The sequence below is a fragment of the Crocodylus porosus genome, unplaced genomic scaffold (assembly GCF_001723895.1).
Source record: "Crocodylus porosus isolate Cpor-Errol unplaced genomic scaffold, CroPor_comp1, whole genome shotgun sequence".
Taxonomy (NCBI): domain Eukaryota; kingdom Metazoa; phylum Chordata; order Crocodylia; family Crocodylidae; genus Crocodylus; species Crocodylus porosus.
In genome coordinates, this window is record NW_017728952.1 from 429,526 (window position 1) to 457,060 (window position 27,535).

Below are 27,535 nucleotides of genomic sequence, written 5' to 3' on the forward strand. Positions count from 1 at the left end.
AAAAAAAAAAAAAATGCTTTTGGTGAGTTTGAAGGACCCTAGGGAAAAATGACAGGGAAAAGGAAGAGCAAAAGGGACTTTGTAATGGAAAAGTTTATTTAGATGTTTGAAACCAATTCCTTTGGACTAAATATTTTCTTTATATTCCTAGTGCCACCTTACATCAGTATGTACATCATTTTGGGGGTTTTTTTACTTCTATTTGACCCTGTAAAAGGGTGATCTGTTCCCTTAAGAAGGGGCAAAGACAGCCCTGTTAAGGATGTGGGGCATTATGCCAATGACAGCGTATTCCACTGGGAGCTTAAAAACCCAGAAGGAGCAAGAAGGAAGCTGTGAGGGAACAGTTTGTCAGGAGAAGCGAGGCTGCTGTATCAGGAAAATGCAAGAGTGGAAAGTGGGTCTTTTAATGTCTGGAGATGATGGAGAATTTTGTGTTGTTTGTGTTTTCAGAGACTGACGTTTGTTTGGTGGGAACTGAACTATCTGAGGAGCTAACAGAATTGCTAACTGGCCTACAAAAGTCAGCATGATAAAAGATCCACTTAGAGACTCTTTCTCACCACTAAACATTGCCCAGGGTGTGATTCCAAGTAATTAGCTGCAGGAGCGATATTGGCTAAGATTCTCAAAGACCAGCAGTTCTCAAACTTTTTCTGATTGAGGCATGCCTCAGAAAATCCCACTTCTTTGTTTTCACTCATTTTTTTGTCAGAAAAATACTAGAGCAATTCTTTTGTTGCAAAGAACTGAGAAAGCCCACAACAGGTCAGGATGTTTTAACACTACACATTCCTATCTGAAATCTCTATGTTTATCCTGTGAATCAAGTTTGCATACCTAACAGTGCTAACATTACTAAGTCTCAAAGAACCCCAGGGTGCTGTGACATTTTGGTTGAGAATCATTGCTTAAGAGAGTTAAGCTTTTGTTGTACACCACATCCATAGTCTTCCCATAGAATCCCATCCATAGTCTTCAGAGTATGGTGCTAGCACTCCTGTGATGGCCCTAGGATCCTTCCATTAATCATTCTGAAAATCACAGACCTGTTTTTACATTAACTAGTGACTTAGCTAACATTATATTTTCCTCATCATGTTCCAACTATCTTATTTCTCCACTTGTTCCCCTTAAAATCTTAGGGCACTTTACATGTGCTTTGGGGGTGGTGGGGTGGCACTAACTAGAATGGCTCCAAGAGCCTCTCTCATTAAAGTGCCATAACATCTCATGTATCAGTGTCCCTGTGATTAAAAATGGCAGCAGGGGCGCTTGAACTAAAGATCATCAAACAAGCTTTAGTTCAAGTGCCCCTGCTGCCATTTTTAAGCACAGGGACACTGATACATGAGACATGGGAAGCTGCTGGAGCACGGTAATTACCACATTCCAGCAGACTCAATCGAGTCTGCTCTGGTACGCTGTAATTACAGCACATTGGAGCAGCCTTCACGCTTGTGAACAAGCACCCTTACCGATGGGAGCACAATAAAATGGGTAAAACCTACCACCCTCCATTTGTCTTCCACTTAAAATATAAAGAAAACAACTCCCATCTGGCTGCTGTTGCTGACTTTCTATAATTACAGGGGAGGCCACTCTCTTTGTTGAACTAACAGAATATGGACTTAACATGAAGCCAGAATTGTTCCTGAGGCATGAGTCAATACTCATAAGGGAGACCAGATCAGACCCCTTATTCCCTCTTTACTCTTCCATTAGCTAAGCTAGCAAACACTTGAGTTAAGTTCTTTAACTATACCTTCCCTTTTAAGGGCTCTTGAGAACATTTTTCCCTGGTGCATATTTAATATTATATCCATTAAGATAATAGGGTAAGCAGATAACAACAGGGCATTATTTTAAATCAATACTTTAATACTCTGTGATTTACAGACATGTCATCATGCAAACATCCCAAAGCAATTTACAATAAAAGCAGAGAGAAAAATCGGTAGAGCTTAGTCAGATGGGCATCTAAAACTAGAAACGTTTTACCTTATTCTTGCAAATGCTGAAAGGGACTGTATCCCATGAACAAATACATTCACCTGCTTGTGAATGGCATTTTGGCAGGCTCCTACATAGAGGCACTTACATTATCATAAAGAGCAAGAGATCCTGCAAGCACCTGGAGGAGGGAATTCTAGATGAGTGGGCATGAGACAGATTAGTCCAGACCGCAGTAGAGAAATAACCATTTTCTTTTCTTTATCTTAGATATCAAGCTGGCATAAACTGATATTAGAGGTGTAGGCTATTGACTTCAGTGAAGGTATGCCAGAAATTCTCTTCTCTGTTGCCCACAGAGTCTCCTGCTCTTTGAGATATTATAAGCATTTCTCTGAGAGTACAAGAAATCCCATTAACTTAACAAGGAGCTGCTCATATTTCTTTATAGAGAGAATGTGCAATTTCACCGTTTTCAAGAGTGAGGTAGAAAGTCTTTTGTGTTAGATAATCTTCTGGCTGAGCCACATTTCTTTTTCTCAGAGGACCCTTCTGTTTCCATCAAGGTTAAGCTGAAATCCACTCGGGATTTCAGCTGGCTGACTGCTTAGATCTAGAGAGTGCTGGTGAGAAAACCAAGGCAGAGACTTCAAATAGTGGGTTTGGGGTTACTGCATCAGAGGTGTCATCCTTGAAGAAACAGAGATATCCAAGACAAGGAGGTGCCTTGACCTTGATCACCCTGTCAATCACTCTCTTTGTCAACACCTCTGGGAGGTTCTTAGATTAACAAAAGGGCCCAGTGAAACTTGTCTCTGAACTCTCAGATTGATCCACTGTCTGACACTACAGCTCTAGCAATTTCCTCACGAGATGCTATTGAATCTTGGAGAAGACACACAAGGAAATCTCAAGAAATGTTTGATGAGTTGCAAGAAAGGGCAGATGGGGTAGGATTTCACCAGTAGGACAGTATTTGAATCAGGTTCCCAAGCCTTCTGAAGCTGACCACCCCTCTTACCATCAGCTGGGGGGAAAATCAAGTACTCTGTCAAATTTCTTTATGAAAATGGGAAACTGAATTGGCTAACAATCCAAGCACTCACATATGTACAACGTTCATATATATAAAAATCCAGGTAGGCTACACTTTCCCAGGAAGCTTTTTCACAGAAGCTGTGGGAGCTCTAGACCAGGGTTTGAAACTCATAGCTGTTTCAAAACATTCGAACATTTTTTTCTTGCATTAAATGAAGTGTTTATGCATTAAACACAATGCTTTCTTTCCCTACTAACAAAGTGAAAATTCTGTTGATCATTCCAATGCACATGCAACAACAACAGATGACAGAAGCTAGCAGTTTCACTTCACTGCTGGCTCTCCCAATATTTTTACGAAAGCTTTTCCCCTGCAGGTGTACACAGAATAGTATGTAGCTTCTTTAATGTCTGGCACTCCCTTTAAGCTGCTAGGCAGTTCTGTCTGATGGGCTAGGGAGGGACTGGATTAACAGGCAATAATGATGGATGGAGGTATAATTGTAAAAATACTGCTTTTGAAGCAAAGTCAAAGACCTTGTACATATTGATGTAAATTGTCTATGATGTCAATGTAATGGTTTCTGATGTCTAGTTTTATAGAACAGCTGCTCTTTAACTGACATCTAATAATATATAAAGGCAAATTTAACATTTCAGTCAGTGTTAAACGGGGAGAGCAACTGAAACGCAACAGCAGCATGGATGCAGGTCTCATGGTTTCCAGAAGAGCTATCAGTGAATGTAGTTTGTTCCAACATTGCGTGCCACTTCAGCCCAAGGAGAAATGACTCCTCAGATAACAAATCTCCTTCCCTCAAAGACCCTCACACCCACTCACATTTTTAAAGTCAGTCAAAAGTGATCCTCTTGCCTTATCACTTTTCATCCAAGGATCTCAAAGCACTTTATCAGCATTCATCCTCACACAAACCTCTGGACAGGGAAGTATTGTTGTCCCTATTATACAGAGATGCTCAAGCTTGTGCCACTGAAGACCATGGCAATACTCCCACTGACTTCTTCAGTTCAGGATCAAGGCCTAAGTGACTCACCCAAGGTCACACAGCAATACTGAGGACAGATCTAGGAACAAAACCAAGACATGCCATCCCTCCTGGCTGTGCTGTGATCAAAAACCTCTCTCCCTTCTTTGTAAGGCTTGATCCAAAAACAAGGGAGGCTCAATATCTTCAGGGAGTGTGAATCTGGCTTTGAAATATGTGTTTACACTAAGAAATGACTAAAGTTTAGGATTGTTGAGGGCCATCTTTTTGCCCCACTGGTTTTGAGACTAAACTTGCATGCACCCCTTACCATACAGGACCCATGGCCATGAAAGCCCATATACTGTTCTACAAGACAGCACAGCAATGATCAGTTGAATGCAACACATGGGCACACCAGAGGCAAAGAACACCATTCCCAGTATGAATCCTGACACGTGAAAAATGTTGCTAATTCTCTCCAATAAATCTTACAGCTGGAGATGGCTGCTGCTGATGCCTCTGTTACACGATGAATAATGAAGAATAATGGGAAAATAAAGTGGATGGAGAAAAGGATCACACTGGATAGAGACATGATGTGTAAACATGATTTTTCTGCCTAAAGGGATGTTCCCACATGGGGATCTGCTAGCCAGTTTCCTGGGGGTCCGCAATTAAAAAACCCTAAGTAGGATCAGGGCCTCGATAAGCTCTTAATGATTCGAATGAGTTTCTAAATCACTGAAATCTGAACAGCACAAAAGGCAGCTTAGCATCCGGCTACACTTATACATTTATTGAAGACCCATATCAAAAACAAGGACAAGGGAATTGACTTACCAATTATCTTACTCTGTTTTTACTGAGTGTAACTCCAGTGAAATGAACACAGTAATGAATTAGGCTCAGTAAGTCTGAATAATATTCTCGTATAAGCAAGAGATATTCTACATCCTCTGCAGCTTTAGAGACCAGATGTAGCTTTTAATTCTGAAATGCTAAAACTTCTGCACATGCGTCACATACTATAATCATTTTGCCACACACAGCAGCTAAACAACATGATGCCTCATGTCCCCTTCTGCCCACAAACTGATAGCTAATCCAACTTTATTCTGCAATGCTCTAGATATAGCTAAATGCTAGACATTTCTCTCTTCTTTCACTGTAATGTTCCTTCCTTTGCCATAGTCTATGCTACAAGTAAACAGTAACACTGCTTAGGTAAGGAAAAAAGGCTCAGAAAGTTATTTGTTGAGATAAAAGAAGCAAGTCTTACACAAAGAAGAAAAGAAAAGGAAAAAAAGGGAGTTGCTAGAATTAACTTGAGAATGATAGCCCTTGAATGGATATTCCTATTATGTCTACTGCATATCCCCCCACCTCCCTTTCCTTTATCTCTCTTGGAACCATTCAGTACTGGCATAAGCCTCACAAGCTGTATCTCTCTCCTTGATAAATTAAAAAAGGGGATGTGATAAAGCTCAGAAGTGATTGGAATTGTTCCCAGGACATGTTTATACTTGTCTCTGTGATAGATGAAATGTGATTTTTCTTTTTAAACAGGTAAATGCAATTAGTGGAGTCCGATGAGAAACTTAAGTACATGTATACTTTACCCACGAAGTGTGAATTCTATGAATACATTTTATTATCACTCAGAAATGCACACATCAAACCTAACTGTGCTAATATCCCTTTAAGGCCCAATAAGCTGTTTCTCTGAATCATGGAATGCTTTCTTAATTCATCTTTCTGAAGCTATTTGCAGCAGTAAGCAGCTTTCCTGGCTGCTGGCCCACCAGGCTGTTCCCAAATCTCAGGGGATATTTTTCCCTTATTCACTGCCACATATTGCCACTTCAGACATCAAACTACCTGTGACTGCTTCTGTCCCAGAGGGAAACCCAAAACAGTGCAACAGCAGGGGATGAATAAAGCACAGCACACATCTACACTAGCAAGCTAGTGTACAAACGCCAGTTCTACCAGTAAAGCTGACTACATTCATACCCAAGGCCCCTCTGCAACAGCAAAACGGTCTTATACCACCCTTTCTGAGTGCGGGAAGGGCTCTGCCAGCCTCTGCCAGCCAACAGAGGACACAACGAGATACTCCTGCCAGCACCTATGTTCCCTTCAGCAGCTGGCACCTCCCAGGGTGCACTCTGCAGTCTGGCAGGACAGCTGCCTGTAATGGAGATCCATGAAGCTGCCAGAAGTGTGTAAATGAACACATGTTCTGGTGAGTTAGTATTGGCAACAGTGCTGTGCTATCAGAACTTCTACCAGGCTAGGCAGAAAAGCATAAACAAGACTACAGCAAAGAGCAGACTACTCCCTTAGGAAGGCTGCAGGCCCCAGACAGCTGATTGCGCCTACAGGCCACTCTATTCCACAGCTCAGCTCAGAACTACAGCTGGTTTACTTGTCTGGCCGCTTCAGTGGCCTGTCCATCATGCATTACTTCCATGGCATGCTACCATTGTAAGAGGTTCTGCAATCACTTAATAGAGAGAGTGGGAGTATAAGCTTTCTTTTGGCAGCAACTGCTAAATAGGAGCTTATTGTTATGATATAATTGTGCGAACTCTCTACTGTTTCTCATAATATTGCAAAATACTGCCTCACAGGCTTGACCCCTAAGTCTTCTTTAAAACAAGCATCAATAAATCCTGAAGGACCAAATCCCTTATTCCTGGTCTCCAACAATTAGCACTAGGAGTCCCCTTTCCTTGTTTTTAGCAGTCATCACTGTCAATGATCTCTTGCCCTTATGGGTTTACCTCAATCAGCAGTTGAAGGGATGAACCTAAACTATAGTGGTCCTCCCACAGCTTTAATGAAGGTGGATACAATAGGTGTGGAGCTCCCACAACAACGCATGAGAAGTGATCCTGCTGTTCAGTCTGTGCACTGCGGTGTTGTTGGATGCAGTAATAGTGCTGTTGTTATAATCAACAATTATTTTGACACCCTTTCAGTGCAAGTTGTCAGTTAAAATATTTGGCTATCACTGAATAATGACTGAGAGCTAGGCCTGTGTGAACAAGAAGTATTCGATTCGGATTCGGCTGGATCGGAGGACAGTGATTCAAATCACTGTCTCCATTCAATTCAGCAGACTCAAAATTGGAGATTCAGTGCTAATTTGAGGCAGAGGCAGGCACAGCTGGAAGAGCCACCAGAGAAGCCCCCATGGCTGCCCTGCCTGGTCCCATCCCCCACCTGCCTCCAGCCTCCCAGCACTTTAAAAAAAAAAAAGCCTTGCACTCACTGGCTCTCAAAGCAGAGATCAGGACCTCTGAGGGCTCGTGGCAGAGCCTCTCCGCGCAGAACAGGGAAGCAGGGGGCAACGGGGATCACCTTCCCCCTCCAGCTTGGCATCCACACAGCAGCTGTCACATCACACGGATGCAGCACTGTCTGGGAGCTGGGGTGGCTCCAGCAGTCACCCAGTGTCTGGCACCACTCAGCCCCAGCAGCTTCAGCTTCTGGACAGCGCACAGCACCCTGCTGAGCCACACTGCACCCATGTCATGGGGCAGCTGCTGTATGGCTGCCAGGGGAGGCAATCCCTCCTGCCCCCTGCTGCTCCACGCTGCACAAAGGGGCGTCAGAAGCCCTGATCCCTGCTGCTGCAGCCTGTGAGTGTGGGCTTTTTTTCCTTTTTTTTTTTTTTATAAGTGTTGGGAGGCTGGGCCCAGACGGGGCTAGGGCTGGGCAGGGCAGCCAGGGAGAGGCAGACACAGCCAGAGGAGCCACGGGAGAACCTGCAGTCACCTGGTTGTGCCTTTCTCTCCCCAGCCAATCTGAATCTCTCCAAATCAATTCAGAGGTTTCAGATTTGATTCGGATCTTTTAATGGGTCTACCAATTCAATTCAGATTTGGAGATTTAGCCTCTGAATCGGGCCAAATCTCCTCCGAATTGACTTGGTGACCAAAGCTTCTCATAGCCCTATTGAGTGCCTATGTAACCTTTGAAATGACCTCTTCTCACTTACCCACACAGTATCCGACCAGGTTGAGGTACTGTTCCTCCTTGCAGCTAGTTCTGCACTTTCCATCAGCCAGAGCTATGTGGGGATGGCAGGCAATGCAGTCAAAGTCTGACGGACCACTGCACTTCCTGCAGGATGGATGGCAGGCTGGAGGAGAAGACAACATTCACTATTAGGCAATTACTGAACCTAAGCACAAAAACCCTCTCCAAATAGTCAGAGGTCTGACTTTCTGTAGCCCGGTACCTGTGTAAAATGTACATTACCAGAACGTTCTGGTTTAGAAGGATTTTGTGCATCCCTTTTGATTAAACAAGATGCAAGCTAGTGGAAAATTCAGACCTTTTTGCCTGTCCTCTTCATAAATCAAGGTCTAGAACCATATAAAATATAGAGATCTTTCTCTGCTCCTCCCAGCATGTGAGTGGGACATACACACACATATGCCCAGGTTGAGAGGAAGAGATGAAAGATACATAAAAATGACATGGAATAAAGTTTTACTGGCATGAGTTGGGGTGGCCACATAACTCAGAAGCAGAGAAGTCAAGAGCGATTTATGCAGATGTCTTCCCCCAAACTTGTGCCAATAAAACTGAAATTCCATCATGATTTATTGTGCATATGACACAAAAAATACTAGAAAAAGTCTGCTAAAATATTTTACTGGGACTGTTTTCTGTATCCATTTACCAATAAAGCCATATGCCTTATTACTATGTACAGACCCAAGGGAGATACAAATACTATACCTAAAGATGTACAAAAACCTCTACATTTTTTTCTCTGAATAAAATTACACAACTTCAAAGTCTGGCATCTCAGAACTTCCCAAGGCTAGAAACAATTGCTAACTCTTTATAGGAAGCTTGGAATCTCCTAGCACATCTAGTTCTGAAATGTTACTTCTTATCAGAATCTTAGCCTCTTAAAAATGACACTCATAATTATTTCATATTCAGTAAAAATAGAATGAAGCATGTGCACTAACACATTTATCTGGAAAATATACCTCCTGCTTACCAATGCCCAAAGTATCATTTATGATATATCTTGTCAAAGTTGTGAGGTGAGGTCATGTTTCTTATATTAAGGTTTTGCCATTAATTCATCTATATTAGCACAAAATCAATGGATTGTAATACAACACAGAGCCAACCCCCATTTCTTAGACAGCAGTATCAAACACTAAAATCATTTTGTCATCATCTGACCAATAAATATATGTATGGAGTCTTTCTTGCTTAGAACTGAATAAACAGAACCAGGCACCTCAGAAGAGGTTACTGTCTGCAAATGAGAATCCCGCTGCAAAAAAAGAAACAGTTCATGAAAGAAAATAATACAGTTTGTGTTAAGTTTTTCTACCACCAAAAAAAATGATGGCTGAAATCTGACACAAACCACATAAACTTCAGGTGACTTCTGAAGGACAGATCACATTTCAAACTTGTCCCCTCCAGTGGTTAATAAAGAATGATTGCTCCAAAAGCCAGGATTCCAGTCTAAGGGGCACGTGGGAATGAATTGTGCCAGTCAGTTGCAGAATAAACAATTCTAATTATCTGCTTATATTAGATTAAGCTTGAATGAAAAGCTGGAATCTTATTGGCCGAAGAGGCTTAGAATTCATAATAATGCACACATGAGAAATGTAGTACTTCTTCCCTAGTTGGATTATTATAGCTATGTCAGTGATGAGCATTCTCATACTTTTGCATAACTACCTTTTTTATAAACCCAGCACTGTAGTAAACTGTGGATTAAAATAAATCTAATTCACTTTGACAATATATTTCTCTAGCCTTTGGGCTATGATGCATTAATAAAATCAGACCTTCTGAACACGGAGTCTTACTTAAGCCTTCTGAAGCATAATAAAGTACTCTCCTCCCTCAGTGGTAGCTGAGGCCACCATCTGAGTCTATTGCAATGAACCAGTCCAGTCAAGCAAAGCTGATTACAATTTCTGATTTAACATGTAAGCCTTTCTCCCCCACTAGTAAGGTATTCTATTTGCTGAAACTGAACCATACTCTTCTTTACTAATAACGCTAAATAACCTCATGTAATCCAGCAACTTTTCTAACAGTGTTTATAATGGAGCTACAAAAAGTTTGAGTAAGAAGTTGTAGCAGTAGGTGCTGTGCTGTGCACTTACCATAGCAATGACCTTCTTGACTGTACAGTGCTTCTGGGCATGCAGGGAGGCAAATGCCATCATGAAGAACCTGGGGAGATGCACAGGCTGTGCAGTTCTGGGGAGCGCTGCCTATGCAGGCTGAACATGAGGCATGGCACTCTGCAGGAGAGAAAAAACAAAACAAAAAGAAAGGCAATAGGTTTCCCACTTGTGTTTGCTTCTGGACAGAGACAATTACACTTACCAGCTTGCCTTTTCCTCTTAGGCAACAAGTAGGTGTATACTTTGCAGAAATCTCTGCCAGCAAAAGGCAGCGGTATAGGAAAATGTACAAAGGTGGTATTAACACATGCCTCAAAGGCAAAGAGCAACAGGGGTAACTGCATTTCATCAACCTTTCCCCCATTTCTCTCCGTGTAGAGGAACCATGCATACTTGAAATGGGAAGCCTAGATGTATACTGTAGTGTTTTGCCAGATTATTACAAAGCTGTATCACAGCAGCCTTGCCTGAGATGAGCCCTGGCTGAGATAAGGCTGTATCATAGTAGGCAGTATATAACATATAGTAAGTACAGTCACGAAGGGCACCTTTACGTGTGCTCTGGGGGTGGGGTTTGACAGGCTTTAGTTAAAGTGTCCCCACTGCCATTTTGAAGCACGGGGACACTGAATACATAAGACACTGAGGCTGCTGGAGCGTGCTAATTAGCAAGCTCCAGCAGACCGACTTCACAGACATTAGGGCTGGAAAGGACCTTGCAAGATCATCAAGCCCAGCCCCCTGCCCAAAGGGCAGGAAGTCAGCTGGGGTCAAATGATCCCAACAAGATCATTGTTGGGATCAATGATCAAAGGCATCCAAGTATTTTTGAAAGTATCCAAACTAGGTGCTTGCATCACCTCTGGAGGGAGTCTATTCCAGGCCCTGAGGAATCGGACAGTAAAGAAGTTTTTCCTTATGTCCAGTCTAAAACAGTCTCCCAGGAGTTTGTGACCGTTAGACTTTGTCTTCTCTTGGGATGCCCTGACGAACAGGCTCTCCCAGTTCCTGATGCACAACCCTTATGTACTTATAGGCTGCCACCAAGTCACCCCTGAGCCTGCGCTTTTCCAGGCTGAACAGTCCCATGGCTCTCAGCCTCTCCTCACAGGGTCTGCTTTCTTGTCCTCTGATCAGGCACGTGGCTCTCCTCTGGACTCTTTCATGCTTCTCCACATTCTTTCTGAATTTTGGAGCCCAGAATTGGATACAATTGGATTAATCAAGTCTGCTCCAATGCACTGCGTCAGAGATGTCTACAGGCACCCAAAGAGCCTAGAGTGTACCTAAAACAGATGGACTAAATATCAGAGGGAAAACGAGCACTGAGAGGGGAAGCAATTTGCCCACGGTCACTCAGCAGGTCTAGGAACAGAGCTCAGGAGCCCTCCCGGTTTGTGCAGTTCTATCTTCCACCTGGCCACAATGCTAGGCCAATGCACAGCCAATGCTACTGAAATCTAGAATGGATCGAGTCCACTGGTCTCAAAAAAAATTGCAAGAGTGAAAAAAAAGATCAGATGTCTACAGAAGACTAAGGCTGTTAAGGAAAACTTTTCACCCCATGGGATGTTGAAATGGTCCATATTTACAGGCATTTATGTACCATGCCTATTGTACATTTGCATTTGTTGGTTGGAGCATTTGCAAATGTTTGAAAACTATTTTTTAGAGGGAAAGGTTGCCATTTTAACTCTTTACAGCTTTCCTCAAATGCAGCAGTCCCCAAACTTTTTAACCCAATAGAGCATCTTCAACTCCCAACTTTTGCCTGGAGCCATTATGCACTTTATGAATCAAACATTGACTAAAAACCTATTCAAGACACAGAATGTCTGTATGATCCACAGGTCTCTAATCATGGCCCACAGCCCACGGCCCACCATTTGGTAACCCCAGCTCTAATGGTGTTTCTGCATATCAATGCTAACAACCTACAGGAATGCATTAGCATTCTTGCCCAACCCAGTTTAGCAGTGTTACTCATCTCTGCTCACTTATATTTGTGCTGGTTCTTTATAGGCAGAGTGACCATACACTCTGATTTAGCTGGGACACTCCCACATTTCAAAGGCCAGTCCCTGGAGGGCCGTTAAAAATAAAAATAAGCATCCCAGAAATGTAGGGACACAGGGTGCAGTCTGATGGGGGGGCAGAATGATATGGAGCAGCATGGTGTGCCAGACAGGCACCTCTGCTGCCAGTGCACCACACCACTTCACCCCTGCCTCTGCCTGCAGCAGCGCCACTAACTTGGGAGAGAGGAGGGTAGCAGGGAGTGTCCGGAATTTCCCATTCTCCCATATGGTCACCCTATTTATAGCTTGTGTATCTGAACACAGTAGTTTAGCTCCCTCTTTCATTTTCCATGGAGTTGCTTTTACTTAGGCAAAGGCACAACTGTTTTATAAGGCCTTGTCTACACTGCCCCCATGCCACACCCAGAGCACCACCCTGAGGCAAGCTGCACTAACTTATCCCCACTCTACATGTACCATCTCTCCACAATGAGGCAATGCATCTGCCTCTGGGTAGTCCCAAGGGCATGCCCAGAAGCTCTCTTAGGCTCTCTGTTCCATAAACGTTCAGGGGCAAACATACAGTAAGCAACTTTCAATCCTCTGGATCATGGTGTACGTGTAAGAGGTCTAGTAACCAAGATCTTTGACATGTGTGCCTAGACAAGAATATAGAGGAATGGAGGCTGCCCAAGACCCACCATCCCCACGTTAGACCACTGAGACAAAATCCAAAGGCTAGATCAATCCAGACATTCAGTATCTCAACGGTTGTAGCTTCTGCTGGAGAGCAATAGATAAGACCTGCTGCTGACTGCCTAATGCCTTAGCAAGGGTGCATTTCTGTCAGGGTGATGTCCCTTATCCTTTCTCCAACTAAGTAGTACCCACAAGGCAGTGGGGGCTAGAGTTTTGAGGTGCTCTATACTTGTCTTACTCTGGACATTGCAAAACTGTGGTATTTTACAGGAGCTACCTGACCACGAGCAGCCCCACCACATTGTCACTAGGCTCTCCAGTCAGATGCAGTTTATGGTCATACCCAGGACCATAACAGGGGCACACATATAGTTCTCACCCAAAAGTGGTTACACTGCCTCATTTTGTGCTTTGGCATATGCAGAGCAGGAGTGCATGGGTGGAACATGCCTCACAGTAGTGCCAGGTCAGTGTGGACATGACCCAAGAGTTGCAGAATCATCCAGTAAATGCTATCAGATAGACTCTGACAGCAAATGGACTCTGGGATAGAGTCTCAGCTGATGTTAATTGCTATGCTGCCATTAACTTAAACCAGGGGTGTCAAAGAAGGTCCACAAAGCTCTATCATCTGGCCTGCAGCGCTGTCTGGAGGTCATGGATCAGTCCCACATGCAGCATATGCTGGCCCTGGCCCCACATGGGGCTGGGTTGGTATATGCTGCACACAGCACACAGAGCTGGACCTGGCATACATACTGTACACAGTATGCAAAAATGGTTCAGGGCATGCACTGCATGCAGCACCCATTCTGGAAAGGCCCTGCATACAGGGGCCAGTTAGGATCAGGCCTGCAGACCAGCTCCACAGCCCAGAGCCAGCATGCCCCTCCCAGTCCAGTGCCGGCACCATATACACCACATACTCTTAACAGGCTCCATTCACTGCAGAGCTGGGGGTGGTGCATGCTGTATGTGGCACACAGGGCCAATCTGGGGAGTGAGCTGCTTTCAGCACCTGCAAAGGACTGTCTTTGCATGATGGCTCTGGCATATGAGGCCAATCTGTGGGCCTGACATGGCCTGTGGACTATCCCCATGCCACTCATCTGGCCTAATATTGGATGAGTTTGATACCTCTGACAAAGTTGTGATAAGTTGTACAAGTTGAATATCTGCCCTGATATAATTATATTAATCCAGAAAGATACAAGCCATAGTTATTTTTCTCCATGCACTTTACTGTAGTCTCACTGAGAACAATGATGGCTGTTTTACTTGGCAAACATAAAAGAATACATTCTTGTAACAGGTATTTTCAGAAGCAGTTGAATTATGTGTTTAAGGCTGGCACAGAAAATACTTAAGACAGAGGCACATCGTCTTCACTTGCTCTGATTTCTTAAATCTACATAGACACAAATTCCTTTGGACTGGAATTTGTTCAGCTGAGCACAGCATGGAGACATACATCGCACTGATGTCTTTAAGAGTCAAGGAAGAGCATTACACCTGTTACAGCCTGCATGCCTCATTGTTAGCACAAAACCATTCTGCAAAACAATGTGTGTTTCCTCTTTTATGAACTTCTCTCAGTCAAGAATGAAATTTACACAGGCACCTCCAAAATTATCCAAAACTAATATGCTAAATGCAATATTTATCAGATTCATATGAAATGTTAGTCATTTCTAAAGTGAAAAAAAGAAAGAAGCTTAGTAGAATCCTTTTTGTTGCAGTATATCTGGCTGATGAGAATGATCACTGTGTTCAGGGATTCCTGAGACTTGTTCTTCAGATGTACCATTTGCAAAAGTATCATCTCTTTTCAGACTTGGGGTGGACTGAATTGGTTCAAGACCCCTATGCTCACCTATGAACCTGCCCAATCGGCTCTCTCTGTGAAAGACTTGTCATTCCTATGCACAGACCAGCTGTGCAAAACTTCAAGCAGCCATTGGATCTATAGACTGGGTGCACGAGCCATAATTGCAGCCTACAAGAGTCTTTTCTCAGCATGTATTCCAACTGCACCAGATCAGTCTCTCTGGCTAACTCTATCCTACAATAACACGTTTCCTGTTTGGAGTGGAAAGATGCTTCAGGAGACTGAAAAGTATTAGTATTACCATGGCTGAAAGGTGTGCATCTGAAATTGTTAAGTCATTGCTGTAATAAAGCCACAAACTCTCCCAGAGGCAAGCTGGACAGCCATCCATCATCTGTCTCCTGTTCCAATTATATCCCGGGGTGAAATTCCCACCATTGACTTCAATAAAGCAGAATCCACCCCTTAGTGCAGATCTGCACAATGGGCCATAAAAACTAGATTTTTTGGAGCCTTACACATTTTTTTAATTATATGGGTTCTCACTCCCCTTTTGAGAGAGTGTTCAGGATCATCCTTAGATGTTTGCACTTAGGTTGTAAAACATTACATACTTCAGGCCATTTTCCCTTTATGCCACCAGAGAGATGTGGTAGTTTGTAGCATGAAAAAACCATGCACATTCCAGCTGTGCATGGTACCAGCCATCCCAAGTATTTAAAAGCTGACACAGGCTTTTACATAAGCACTTAAGTATCATCTGGGTGACTCATTTACTCACGTCTGCACACTCCAGCAATGTCAAGGTAGAAATGAGCGTTACACTGAGGGAGGCAGACACCATGCGGGGCTCCCCCAAGGTGCTGTTCCAGCTGCAGTGCCTCCTCTGGCTCCCTGCACCGTGTGCAGTGGAAGCTCTCTGGGCCAATGCAAGCATGACAGGATGGGTGGCAACCTGCACATGAGCAGAAGAACATGAGACATAGATTAGAGCACCAGCCTTAAACTGACAGCATAGTCCCCATGTAAACAAAAGGCTCCTTTCATAAAAATGAGAGATAGAAGAAAATGGGTTGTATATCATCTTTCTCATGGACCTGTCAATGCTGAATTGTCCCCTTCAAGATATGCTTCAAAGCATTCAGCATAGGTAGGGTGTCTCCAAAACCCTCAGTGTTGTACGAATCCTGCTCCCACTGAAGTCAATGAGAGTTTTACCACCAATCTTAGAGGGAACAAAGTTAGACAAATGTCTACCCTCTGTAAATTCCAGCCTGTACTTTTAAATGATTAACCAAGTGAAGCTCTTGCCCTTACCCTGGAAGTTTTACTAGTGCCTAAGAGAATGCTTAATTTTATTAAGCAAAACGATGATTTACAGTTGCAAAAGTTTGACATCTGTTCACAATTAAAAAAAATAAATAAATACATTCTTCAAAATTGCACAGAGAATACTGCTGTTCAGCCTTTCAGGCACTTCAACATGTCTATTACTTACAGACCTGCATAAACAAACACTGCCTATTTGGGGGAAGCTGAGAAAAATGTCTTTGAAAGGTTTATGGGAAGAGCAAAATGTCTTCTGAATTTATGCTTTCCCTTGCTTCAATATGCCTTTGGTCTGAGCAAATCTACCATATGAGTGAACATGAATGTAAAAGTCATGAACATTTTTAGTCATCAGAGAAATTGTGGGAAGCCCTCTGAATGTAAGCTTATTCACACTGTGTAGAGAAAAAAAAATCTCCAGCAGAACCAAATCCTGAAGGGGAAAAAACCCTTACAAAGTAGTTGAGAAAATCTGTGTTTTCTCATTCTGGAATAAATTACAAAGCAAAAAGCAGGAGTTTCACATCCCTCAGCTCATTTCAGCATAAGATAAGAGTCCCAAAGCTCAGTGGGTATAAGTCAGCATAGCTGTGTTGAAGCCAATGGAGCAAAGCCAACTTACAACCAACCCAGGCTCTTTTTCAAAAGATCTAGTTTACCTTTGCAGACATTATGGTCATGATAAAAGCCCTCTCCACAGGAAGACAAACACTGGCCCTGGCGTAATGCCAGGGAAAAGGGACAGGAAGTACAGTGAGTGGCCAGTGGTCCGGTGCAGGTGGAACATGACTCATGGCAAGCTGGAGGAGGAACAAAGAGTAAAGTACTGTAATACATCTGTAGGTAATATTCTGCTTGCAGTGGGTACTGTTGGTTTCTGTATCAGGCAGACAACAGTCACTCCTCAATTGGTGCTCATCCATAATATTCCACCAGATGTTAAAATAATGACAAATAAGAATTTGTAAAATAATAATAATAATAATAATAATTCTCTCTAATACAGTCCTTTTCATCCATAGATCTCAAAATGCTTTACAATTGAGATCACTGAATATAATCCATCACTAGTGAACCAACTAACGTAAAAACTCGAATCTCCTGCCCTCTCAAACAATTCTGCACCCTTTACAATTCCCCTCCCATTTACAAATACCCAGAGAAAAGATGTTGTGCTCTGAACTGAGCCCTGAAGGGCATCAGAAAGGTCAGGAAGGTCATACCTCTGCATCTCTGGGTGCTGCCTGCGTAGTATCCAGCCGGGCACTCTGACATGCATTTCTCACTGTGGAGCACCCTATCTGAAGCGCACGTTAAACAACTCAGTCGGTCTGAATAACATGTTTCACAGGACTGGTCACAAGCTGCCCAAAGGGAGAGTTGTTAATGTAATGAACTCACCAGGAAAAAAACAGCAAGGCCACTGATCTCCATGCACACTTAGAAACAAATATAATATAACCATGCCCAATTCCTTCCTCATTACAAAGACACTTCCATGTGTAAGTTTATCAAACCTATGCATCATCAGTTTTCTTTTCACTGTCTGCCTCGCAACATTTGTGGAAATACATGTATAAATGAAGATAGGACAGATCCCGAATTGACCTAAATAACTTCTGGGATTCAGTGTGACATAGCAGGAGAAACATCAGCAGCTGGTTTACCCCAGCTACCTCCCACTAGTGCTATCACAGTCAGAGCTGCACTGATGTTACTGCAACAAGGAAAGATTATCAGAAAACACTCAGTGAGAGGAGGTTTTTTGCAAATCCTAGAGGCCTCCCATTCTCAGTATAATTGTGCACTTGAAGAAATAGGGTCACATCCCACCACTCCCCTGCCTGGATACATTGTAAAACATGGTTAACAATTTGTCATTTTCCACCAGAAAGATGCTTGAGCACTAATCCTCTACAGAGATGAATGAGGGTGGGGGAGTTCACAGCTTTCTTACAGCTAGCATTTCAGGTTTTCCTCAGCACAGTACTGGTCTGCAGTCAGTTCCCATTAAAAGGTTCTCTTCTCACACATAAGTGCTGTTAAGGACATTTTCAGCTGTGTAACTTCATTAATACAATGTAGAGTCATAATATATATGAGTTTGCACCACTGCGGCTCACTTTAGCATGTTGCCAAATTAAGGACCATTCTGCACTAAAACCAAACACCACTTTAAAGAGTTATAATGCCAGGACCAAATCATGGGGGTGCCAGTCTCTTATGCAGACAACATGTTAAAATTTCTTTTTAAATATAAAGTTTTATTCCACTGAGCCTCAGAGGGGAAAGGAGTGTGTATACATTCTTTCCCCTGCTATGAATGCAACAGCAGAGAAAAAAAACCTTTGCAGTTTTAGAACATTATACTGTTCACTACTTGTCCATGAACAGGCAACAATTGTACAATTTTTTTCATAAATGGAAATTACCTGATAAATGCGAGCACCAGCCTATGGATTTCTCACATGTTGAAAAATGAGTGGGTAGAGAAATTGCAAGCATCCTATTAATATTATCCTGTATTTTTTTAATCAAAGTTTGAAGAAAAATTTTCAACAAAAAGTCAAAACTGAGAAAAAAAGTGACCAGTTCATGTTGCAAACATTCACTCTGCTATTCAGCCTTGGAGCTGTGCAAGTGATCACCTGAAAGGTACAGCAGGAAATGCTGGCCCAGTTGAAGTCAAAGGCAAAGCTTCCATGGAGCTAAAACTTCACCCAACTTTTTCTGTTCTGCAGCTGAATGAATTCCCTTCAAAAATGGCTTCTATGTCCACCAAAAAACATTAATTTTAGATGCTCAGTTCAGGATAGCCAACATCTGATACTCTGAGATGTTGAGAAACTACAGCTCCCAAATGCAAACTGTCAATGTTGGGAACCTGAGAAAACTAGGAGATGCCTGAAGCAGACCACCCACAAACTCAAGCTTTCAAAAGCATCACCCATTACTTTTGAAAATGGGGGGAATCTAAATCAATTACAATTTCCATGTTTAAAAACAAGTGTAAGGTACCAGTGCAAGATTAACTTTCTGTGAACTTCATACAAACAAAATTTCACTATAAACATTCACCAGGTAACAGAAGAACATGGTCAAAGTGCAATTCCATTTAGAAAGGGCAGAAACATTGGCAATTAATTTTACTTGGCATCAGAGTTTAAGTCAGTCTTTAACTACCAGCAGTTGAGATGAGACCTATGCAAGGGCACATTATCCTACATGTGCCTACTGCAAAATTAACTGCACCTTCTGCTGAAGCAGCTACTGCTGCCTACTTTGGGAGACATGATTCTGGACAACCCAGACCATGGTCTTGTCCAGGGGTGGCCTACATGAAGCATGTATGCTACAAATGGCATGGACAGCAGCAGATCTGGCAGGGAACATAGGACAGGGAGCAGAAACTAGAGCAGCAGATCAGGGAAGGGGATTGAAGTGACACTTAGGGAGGGTGTGAGGTTAATTGTGGCCCACCTGCCAAAAACCTTGGCCCTCTGATCTAGTCCAATCTTCTGGCAATTCCTTAAGCTAGCCTGTTTTTTATTCTCAGGATCCACCTGGATTTACTCGAGTTACTTCCCCCTCTTCCCTTCTCTTTAATGGGTCTCCCCACTCCCCAAGTCCTACTTGCCCTGTAGGCATTCATCATTAAGGCACTGGATAAATTCATAACTTCAAGCAACCTGCTGGCAAAGGGCATCTCTTTCCACAAACAAGTGGATTTGTCAAGCTCTAAGAATCATCTTGTTTTTGCTTTCATGCTGTTCTGCTTAAACCTTTCAACATCTGAAAAATTTAAATTAACAAGTAACCTTATAAACCAAATGGCAGCATTTTATCACCCAATATTCATGCAAGAGGGCATGCCTGGCATTTTAAGATACGTATGGCACCATGTTTGCTGCCTGGCTGAACGGAACAGATTTTTGTTAGAAATGCACATGCAAAATTCTTGTAGGAGAAAACAAAAAGTGGAGGTTTACCACTGCAGATTCCATTCCTGATGTAGAACCCCTGGCCACAGCTGGTCACACAGACCCCTGCTTTTAATACATGAGAGTGGTCTTTGCAGGCCAAGCAGTTGTTCTCAGCAGCCCCCCAGCAAGTGGAACAGGTTTCATGACAAGCTGTAGGGGAAAGGGCTAAGAGGTTAATAAACAACCCAAATCACAACTGACTTCTAAAAAAATGATTTAGGTGGGAATTCACTGATTTATACTTTTATTCCTAAAAAGACATTGGTATTACTTGCTTCCAAAAATCCTGGCTGTGCTGCAACTGGTCAAATCACCCTTTGGTGGGTGCAATTTGCTCCTGCAGAATGACTGGTAAGTATAAATCAGAACAGCTCCCACAGCTGCGATGAGACCTTCAGAGGAGCAGCTTTAAACACTGTCAATGCTGGTATCTGAGTAGCACTGACCAGGATCATGGTGCTGTGCTCTACCTCCATCCTGCATTCGGATCTGTGCCAATAGACTCCTGGACTCATGTAGGCACTCACTGACAGCAATGGGACTTTTAAAGTACATAAAGATCTATTCTCATGGACCTGAACTGCAGGACCAGAGTCCAGGCAATTCATCCCAGAGGCAGATGGCAAAAGGACACTGGAATATGAATAGCCGAACTCCATTTCCAATGAATTTCAGCAGGGAATAAGCAATTCCTGGGGACAGGTGGAAGCTGTCTCTTTCTGGCCAGTTCTCATGTGAAGCATACTGTGTGCAGCCAGAATATTTTTCCCTTATATGGCCAAAACATAGAAGGGACACGGCCCTACTAAACTGAGACGTTAGCTATATCTATCTCTGGGCAAACTCTGCAGTAAGGCTAGCACGTAGTGCTATTGTGGATGCTCCTGAATGATACAATATTGTGCCATACAGGCCACGGATACATACATCTCCCTTGTTTACATTTATATGGAAACATACAGTAAAATAGAATAAAGCAACCTATTAATATACTTTTTTGCAGTAAAATGAATGGCTATACAGAGCAAAATTCCATTTTCTGCCACAGCTGGGGGATGCCATTGACTTTGATGAAATTGTAAAACTGCCAGGAAAATTCAGCCTGGTGTGATTAGGTTTTATGGTATTTATGTGGCTGATACATGTTAAATCATGTGCTGCCTGTACTCATATAACCTGCACGAATTACAGTACTCTAAGCTATTAGATTTTTCCCCTGATTATGCACAAATATGTTCGAAATGCGTTTTTAACTGTATTATTTCACAACAAGACAGGTATGTGCTTGTAGTCTTTTTCTGAATTCTGAAGGGAAACAGGACCCTCATGGCATTTGCCATGAATACACTAGCATTCACAAAGCTACAACCCACTTGTTAGAACTGCATTTGACAGTTGTAAGTAAGTTCATGAACAGATTTGATATTTGATGCATACCAAGTGCCTTTGAAACTCTACAAAAAGCAAGGGTACAGATGTTTATGCCCAAAGAAGGACCCTGAAAACAGCTGAACCACTTCAAAGATGACTCTCAAAGAAAATGGAAAAAAAGGACGGGGGAAAAGGGGGCAGGGTGGACAGTTAAAGAGAGCTCTCCTGTGTATGTAGATGTCCTTAGGGAACCTCCAGAGACACCCCTAGCTCCAGAATACCACCACTACATGCCTTCATGGATACCTTGAAGCACTCCAAAGACACAGAGGGGAAGGGCCTAGAAGTTTGCGTGGATCTGAAGAACTCCAAATTTGAGCTGCTCCAATTGGAGCAAGATTTTGGAGCACTTCAAAAGTATGTCTTTTCAATCCTAAAACGCACACATCTTAGTGTGGTTTTAAAGGATATTTTACCACCATCTTCCAGATTATATTAACACCACTTGTACTCAGAAATTCAAATTATATATGAAAGATACTTCTGAAGCAAAAGTAGTTGCAAATATGATATGAAGGCTATGCAACACAGCACTCAGGAGGGGACAATAACAATTCACAAGAGGGAAATGCTGGCATGTTCTAGAGAGTTTAAATTAGAATCTGCTTAGAAAAAACAATAAAAGACCCAAGGTACATACTGGCCCAGAATAGATTAGAGCATGCTTGTTTTCAATATGAGAAGAACACACCTAATCTTGTGGGGCAAGTGAGGACAGGGAAAAAAGAAGTGGATGCTGCAATTAAAAAGCAAGGTAGACAGCTGCAACTGACATTAAACATACCTGCACCTTTGAAAACAAGAAGTAGCTTATGCCTCCCTGCAATCACAGATTTTTCAATTCCCTTTTTATCTGCTCCATTCTACTTGTTACATGGGGGTGAGGGGAGAGGGAAACATCATTCTGATTTATTAACAAGTTTGAGCAAGCATCTACCTGCTTGTGTGACCTTTATCACTGCAGCAACTGAGCATCTAGCTCTTTGATGGATATTAACTTTCCTGTGAGCCTTGCAGATGGGAAACTCAGGCACACAGAAACTATATGCTTTGCCCAACGTCACAAAGGAAGTCTGTGACACAGCTAGACTTGGATTCATAAGGGTTGAATTCATGGCCAGTGATCTGTCTGCTAGACCAGCCTATGATCCCTTCTAGTCTTTCCCTTCTATTCTCTTACAATTTACTATTCTCTTCTTTATCTTTTCCTTTCCCATTTTTTTCTTGCCTCACTCCTACCTTCTCCTGGCTAGAATGTTACAGTCAGTCCAATCTGTAGAGTCAAATATCACTGAATGACTCTGATTGTCAGGTCTCGCCTCCTACATAGCACAGGCCTTAGAATTTCACTCAGTGATTTCTGCAGTGGAAAGAATTCTAACATACCTGACTGCTATCAAGCTCATCCAGTTGTGCTTCAATTAGAGCATGTCTATTAACCAAACATCCAGTCTCAGTTTAAAGACTGCAAGTGATAATGGGTTTAACACTTCCCCGAGCAGCCTATTCCAAAGGTTAATTTCTCTCCTTTGTGGAAAGCTGCCTCTTTATTTTAATTTTAATGCTTTTCAGGGCTTGTTGACACTTGAAAGTTGTGTTTGGATCATGGTTTTGAATATAAAAATGCCCATGTCTGAATAACTTGTTATAGAGATGTCCTCACATCAACTTCACAGGTATGTCTGAACAACTACAGGTACAGAGTTGTTCCTACCACTTGCCTCAACTTCCAGCCATTGCATACTGCTATGATTAATTCACAATCTCCCTAAAATTGGATATATTTTTCCCCTGTGTGTACTTACAGACTGTTATTAAGGCACCTCTTGACCTTCTCTTCCATAGCATAAGTAGACTGAAATCCTTAATTCTCTCAGCATAAGACAAGCTGTCCACACCTTGAACTATTTGTAGAGCACTTTTCTGAACCCTCTCCATTACTGAAGAATCTTTTTTCAGGTGGGAACACAGGAACTGGACATAGTACTCCAGGCACAGGTTATACCACCTTGCTGAATTATCCTCTGTGCTCCGGCACCAGTGCACATATTCTCTTGGTTATCTGCTAGGTCCTTTCCAGAGTCATGGCTTTCCAGGGTACAATCCTGTCCCATAACTTTTGTTCTCTCTTTCTACATCTATAACCCTGCATTTGGGGGTTATAATATGTACATTTCACAGGGCCAAGATCAGTTAGGTTCTCAAGAGTGCTTTGCATTAGTGACTCCCTCCCTCCCTCCCCTATACAAATCCTGCATGTAACTAGACATGCTATCCTGGACTGCCTCCTCTCAAAGCAATTTGACACTGACTGCAGCCTCCCCAAGCTCAGTCTCCTCAGACCTCCTATGTCTGAGACATGACTTGCCCACCCGGAGAGGTCACAGTTGCATTCCTCCTCCCTTCTTGGGTAAGAACCAGTGGGCACATCTACACATGCATTAATGCACCATAATTACTCTGCACTAAGTTTAGTACCTGTAATAACAGCTACTAACTTAATGTGCAGTAATCGAAGCTACTGCACAGTAGCACCAGCACATGTCTTTTAAGTGATGCTAAAATGCATTACACTAATTCTACTGCACATTAGTACATTAATATGGCTTTTGCTATGATGCACTAATGCACAGTAGAATTAGTCTACTGCACTTTTAGTGTCTCATGTAGACAAGCTCACTATGTCCAAGTCAAGAGAGACAAGACCAGCACTAAGCCTCACTGGGCACCATCTTCAGATCCTAGCAGCAACAGGCTCTCTTACTACCTTGCTGCCATGGACTGTATTCAATCCAACTGCCTGCAGCAAAGCAGCTTTCCTACCACTACTGGCAAACAGCTCACAATTCAATGGACTTCTCATCCCACTACACCCTCCCCCAGAAATATTGCCTATCCATTCTCCTCCTCATGAATGGATCCAGGATTTTGTAAAGGGTAGAGTGGGAACAGTGAACAGAACTGCAGGGGTGGCTGCACCCCCAGTCCCAGCTTCCTCTCCATCAGAATGGGAAGATCATGCCATGGAAGCAGCAGCTGGGGACATTTTTAAGTCCCCTAATCAGGTAAGAATCTTTCTCCTGCCCCATTCTGTGTTTAGCAGCATCTCCTCTCTTCTCACCTCCCATTCCCATCCTCTCCCATCTACTGCTGCCACTGGTCTCCCCCCACCCAGTACCCAGCTAACCTAGAGGTCGGGGGAACTCCAGAGCTGTTCCTGCCCTGCTCCAACCAGGCTTTGAGGGGCTACAGGCTCAGCCAGAGGCAATGGCAGTGGCAAGTAGGTTTCCTCTCCTTGCGCCCACTCCCAGGCTGGTGGGGAACACCTGGAGGACCAGGCAGAGAGGGGAATCCTACCTGCTTCCACCACTGCACTGTCTTCAGGCTGACCATGGCTCCTTGCATAGCTTAACTGGAGTCGGGCAGGAGCAGCTCTTGGGGACTTTAAAAAGTACTGGTTGCTGTTTCCATGGCATGGTCTGAAAGGGAGGCATGTGACTGCATCTCCTCTAGATATACCCCTGCTCCTCCTCCCAACCAACCACCAACTGCTGGGCTTTCTCCCTTTGAAGCCTGACCCCCAGTACAGGTGTAAGCAGAAAGGGATAACCGAGCTGGTCTCTTAAAGGAGCAAGCCAAGTTTGTGATACTTCTGCAACCTCTGCCTGCAAAATGAAAACTCACTAAAATTACTGCATGTTTCACTTTGCAAAGACAGGCCAAATACAGAAGGGCATGCCTGTGGGCAGGGAGAGCTTAGGGGCAGGCAGAATGTAGCACACTTTATAGGAAATGAGGGAGATGCTAGGTCCAGCCAGATGTGGAGACAACCAGCTCTATCTGAAGGTCAGATCCATTTGGCTAAAGTGTCCCCCTGCTCGCTCTCTCTCTCCCCAATTCCATGTTGCCTCTCCTGCCTTTGGCAATGATTCTGCAAAGCCACTGCAGGGTCTCATCAGCTCTGGAAGTTTCTACTGCAGCAACTGTTGTCTTCAAATTTTCTATCTCCCTGGGGTGCAATGACTGTAGTGTTATATTTGATGTGGAAAAGTCATAGAAATAGAGAGATAACAAACAGCTTAGCAGAGGTTGCCAGACCTGCTGAGAAGGTACAACAAGCCTGAAATGATAGTGCCATGAATAGAGTAACATCTAGAGTCAAGTTGATGGGAATAACAGGAAGAGAAGAGAAGCAAACAGGAAATCTCCACACCAGGCTAGGGGAACTAGCCAGAGAGCTGCCCTTGGACAAGAAAGAAAAGGAGAATTGGGAAACTAAAGGCTGGAGAGACTGAGAAGGAAGAGGATAATAGATTGGGAAAGACTGATGTGGACTAGAAGAGAAGAGACAGGAGGATGAATCCACACAGATCACCTTCCCTCTAAGAGTTAAGGCCACTCTGTGTCCATCCTGTCTCTCCCAGCTCTTTCATTCCTTTTAGGCTGCGTTAGAGTGGGCGGCAGAGCTAATGGCTCAAATGCAGCTAGTGGCTAATTCACTCAGGCAGTTTAGCTGAACCTAATATTTGCAGCAAAAGGCAAAGATCATATTGGCCTGGGTTAAATGCATGGCTTCCCCATCAGGCCTAACTCACCTGCTCATTCTGGCCTTGGTATCCACAAATAGCCTGAGTAAAACCATGTATTCTGCATTCAAAGCAGCAAGCATCCTGACAGGGCTTCAGCTGCAGGTCTCCTGTTGACTATCAAACAGGACTTGATTCATGCTCCTGCACATATAATCCTTCACCTATCATGCTCACAGTGACAGGCATCAGTGATTTATCACTGTCTGCTTGCCTGGAGGGTTCCCCCTTCCCTGACAAAAATCCAACAGCTATTGATTTCCCTGCAATATCTTTATTCGGTTTGTCTACAGTAACTTATGTGCTAAGGAAAAACATCTCAACACAAGCTATGGGGGAGCTGGGCAGCATTATCAGGCTTTTCCCTAGCTATCCTCAGCTTAGATTGTTCTGGAGGTAACAGGTAGCTTGCCTAGGCACTAGGGTGCACAGGGTATGTAGATACAAGGGGGGTGAGGCTAAAGGGGCATGCACTTTTTGACTATCTAAAAACAACTAAAAATCCTATAGGAGTGGGCCAGAAACACTCCATGCATTTAACTGCTTGTTCCTCTGCTGTAATTTTCCCTGTTGTACAGAGGCACTGAGAAGCACCAGCTCCATCTATTCCATTTTGTCCATTGACAGCATGGGATATTCAGCCTCCTCACTTGTTTTCCACACCATCCATCCCAGTTGAATAAAGACACTGAGTTGAGGCTGAGTACAGCCATTACACACAAGATGATCACACATAACAAATACACTTGGCCAACTGTTTTATCACTCACTTTCCCACTCCTATGCTGAAAGCACTGAAAAAAAGAGGGCTGAGTGTGAGCATGGGGGAGGACTTTCTGTTCTGGGGTTCTGGGCAACTGCCTATGTCAGCAAAAGTGAAAGTCAGCCATACACTGAGAGCATAGGAAACAGTATGTCATGCCTTCCAAATGCACAAAGGCTGAGGGGGATAAAGCTTTTTTGCAAGCATGGCGATGCTCATTTTCTTTGGAGCTGAAGGAACTTATACCTTTGCATATTGCTTTAGACATGACCAAGCCATACTCTCTTCTGAAACAGTGTGCCAGGCCTGCCCCTTGACTAGCAAGGCCTTAATCAAAATTTAAGTTGAAACTGGGCCAAAATCCTTACGTGAGATCCTTGTCACAAGAAACCTGCCAATCTCCTAACACAAATATTAGCTGTTAACAACCCTGTGAGGTGAGGCATGCAATTATTGCTCTCCCCCATTTTACAGAATGGAAACTTAAAATGTCCCAAATGTTCAAAAGTGACTAGCTTCTTGGGATGCCTCAGCTTTTGGGAGCCTCAGCTGAGATGCTTTAAACAGGCCTCATATCCCAAATGTGCTAAGAGTGGATACCGTTACTATTTCAGGGCATTCTACAATGTCTTGAGCTGGAAACCACAAAGGCTGAGGTGCTAATATCTATCATTAACCACTTTGAAAATGTAGGCCTAGGAAACCTGCTTCCAGCTGTAGAGCAAACTTG

General features: G+C 43.2%; 1 protein-coding gene across 5 annotated transcripts in view; it reads right to left on the reverse strand.

Annotated features, from left to right (window-relative positions):
- Window positions 1-27,535, reverse strand: part of FRAS1 (Fraser extracellular matrix complex subunit 1) — a 360,126-nt gene that overhangs the window by 143,778 nt on the left and 188,813 nt on the right. For 4 of the 5 annotated variants that reach the window (XM_019556367.1, XM_019556366.1, XM_019556368.1 and 1 more), the window contains exons 15-20: window positions 20,032-20,175; window positions 17,266-17,406; window positions 16,702-16,842; window positions 15,495-15,668; window positions 10,145-10,285; window positions 7,987-8,130 (exon numbers count right to left, since the gene is read on the reverse strand). In XM_019556367.1, coding sequence (XP_019411912.1) covers window positions 7,987-8,130; window positions 10,145-10,285; window positions 15,495-15,668; window positions 16,702-16,842; window positions 17,266-17,406; window positions 20,032-20,175 — 885 coding nt within the window. The remainder of the gene's footprint in view (window positions 1-7,986; window positions 8,131-10,144; window positions 10,286-15,494; window positions 15,669-16,701; window positions 16,843-17,265; window positions 17,407-20,031; window positions 20,176-27,535) is intronic. The other variant, XM_019556365.1, reaches the window with a different exon arrangement.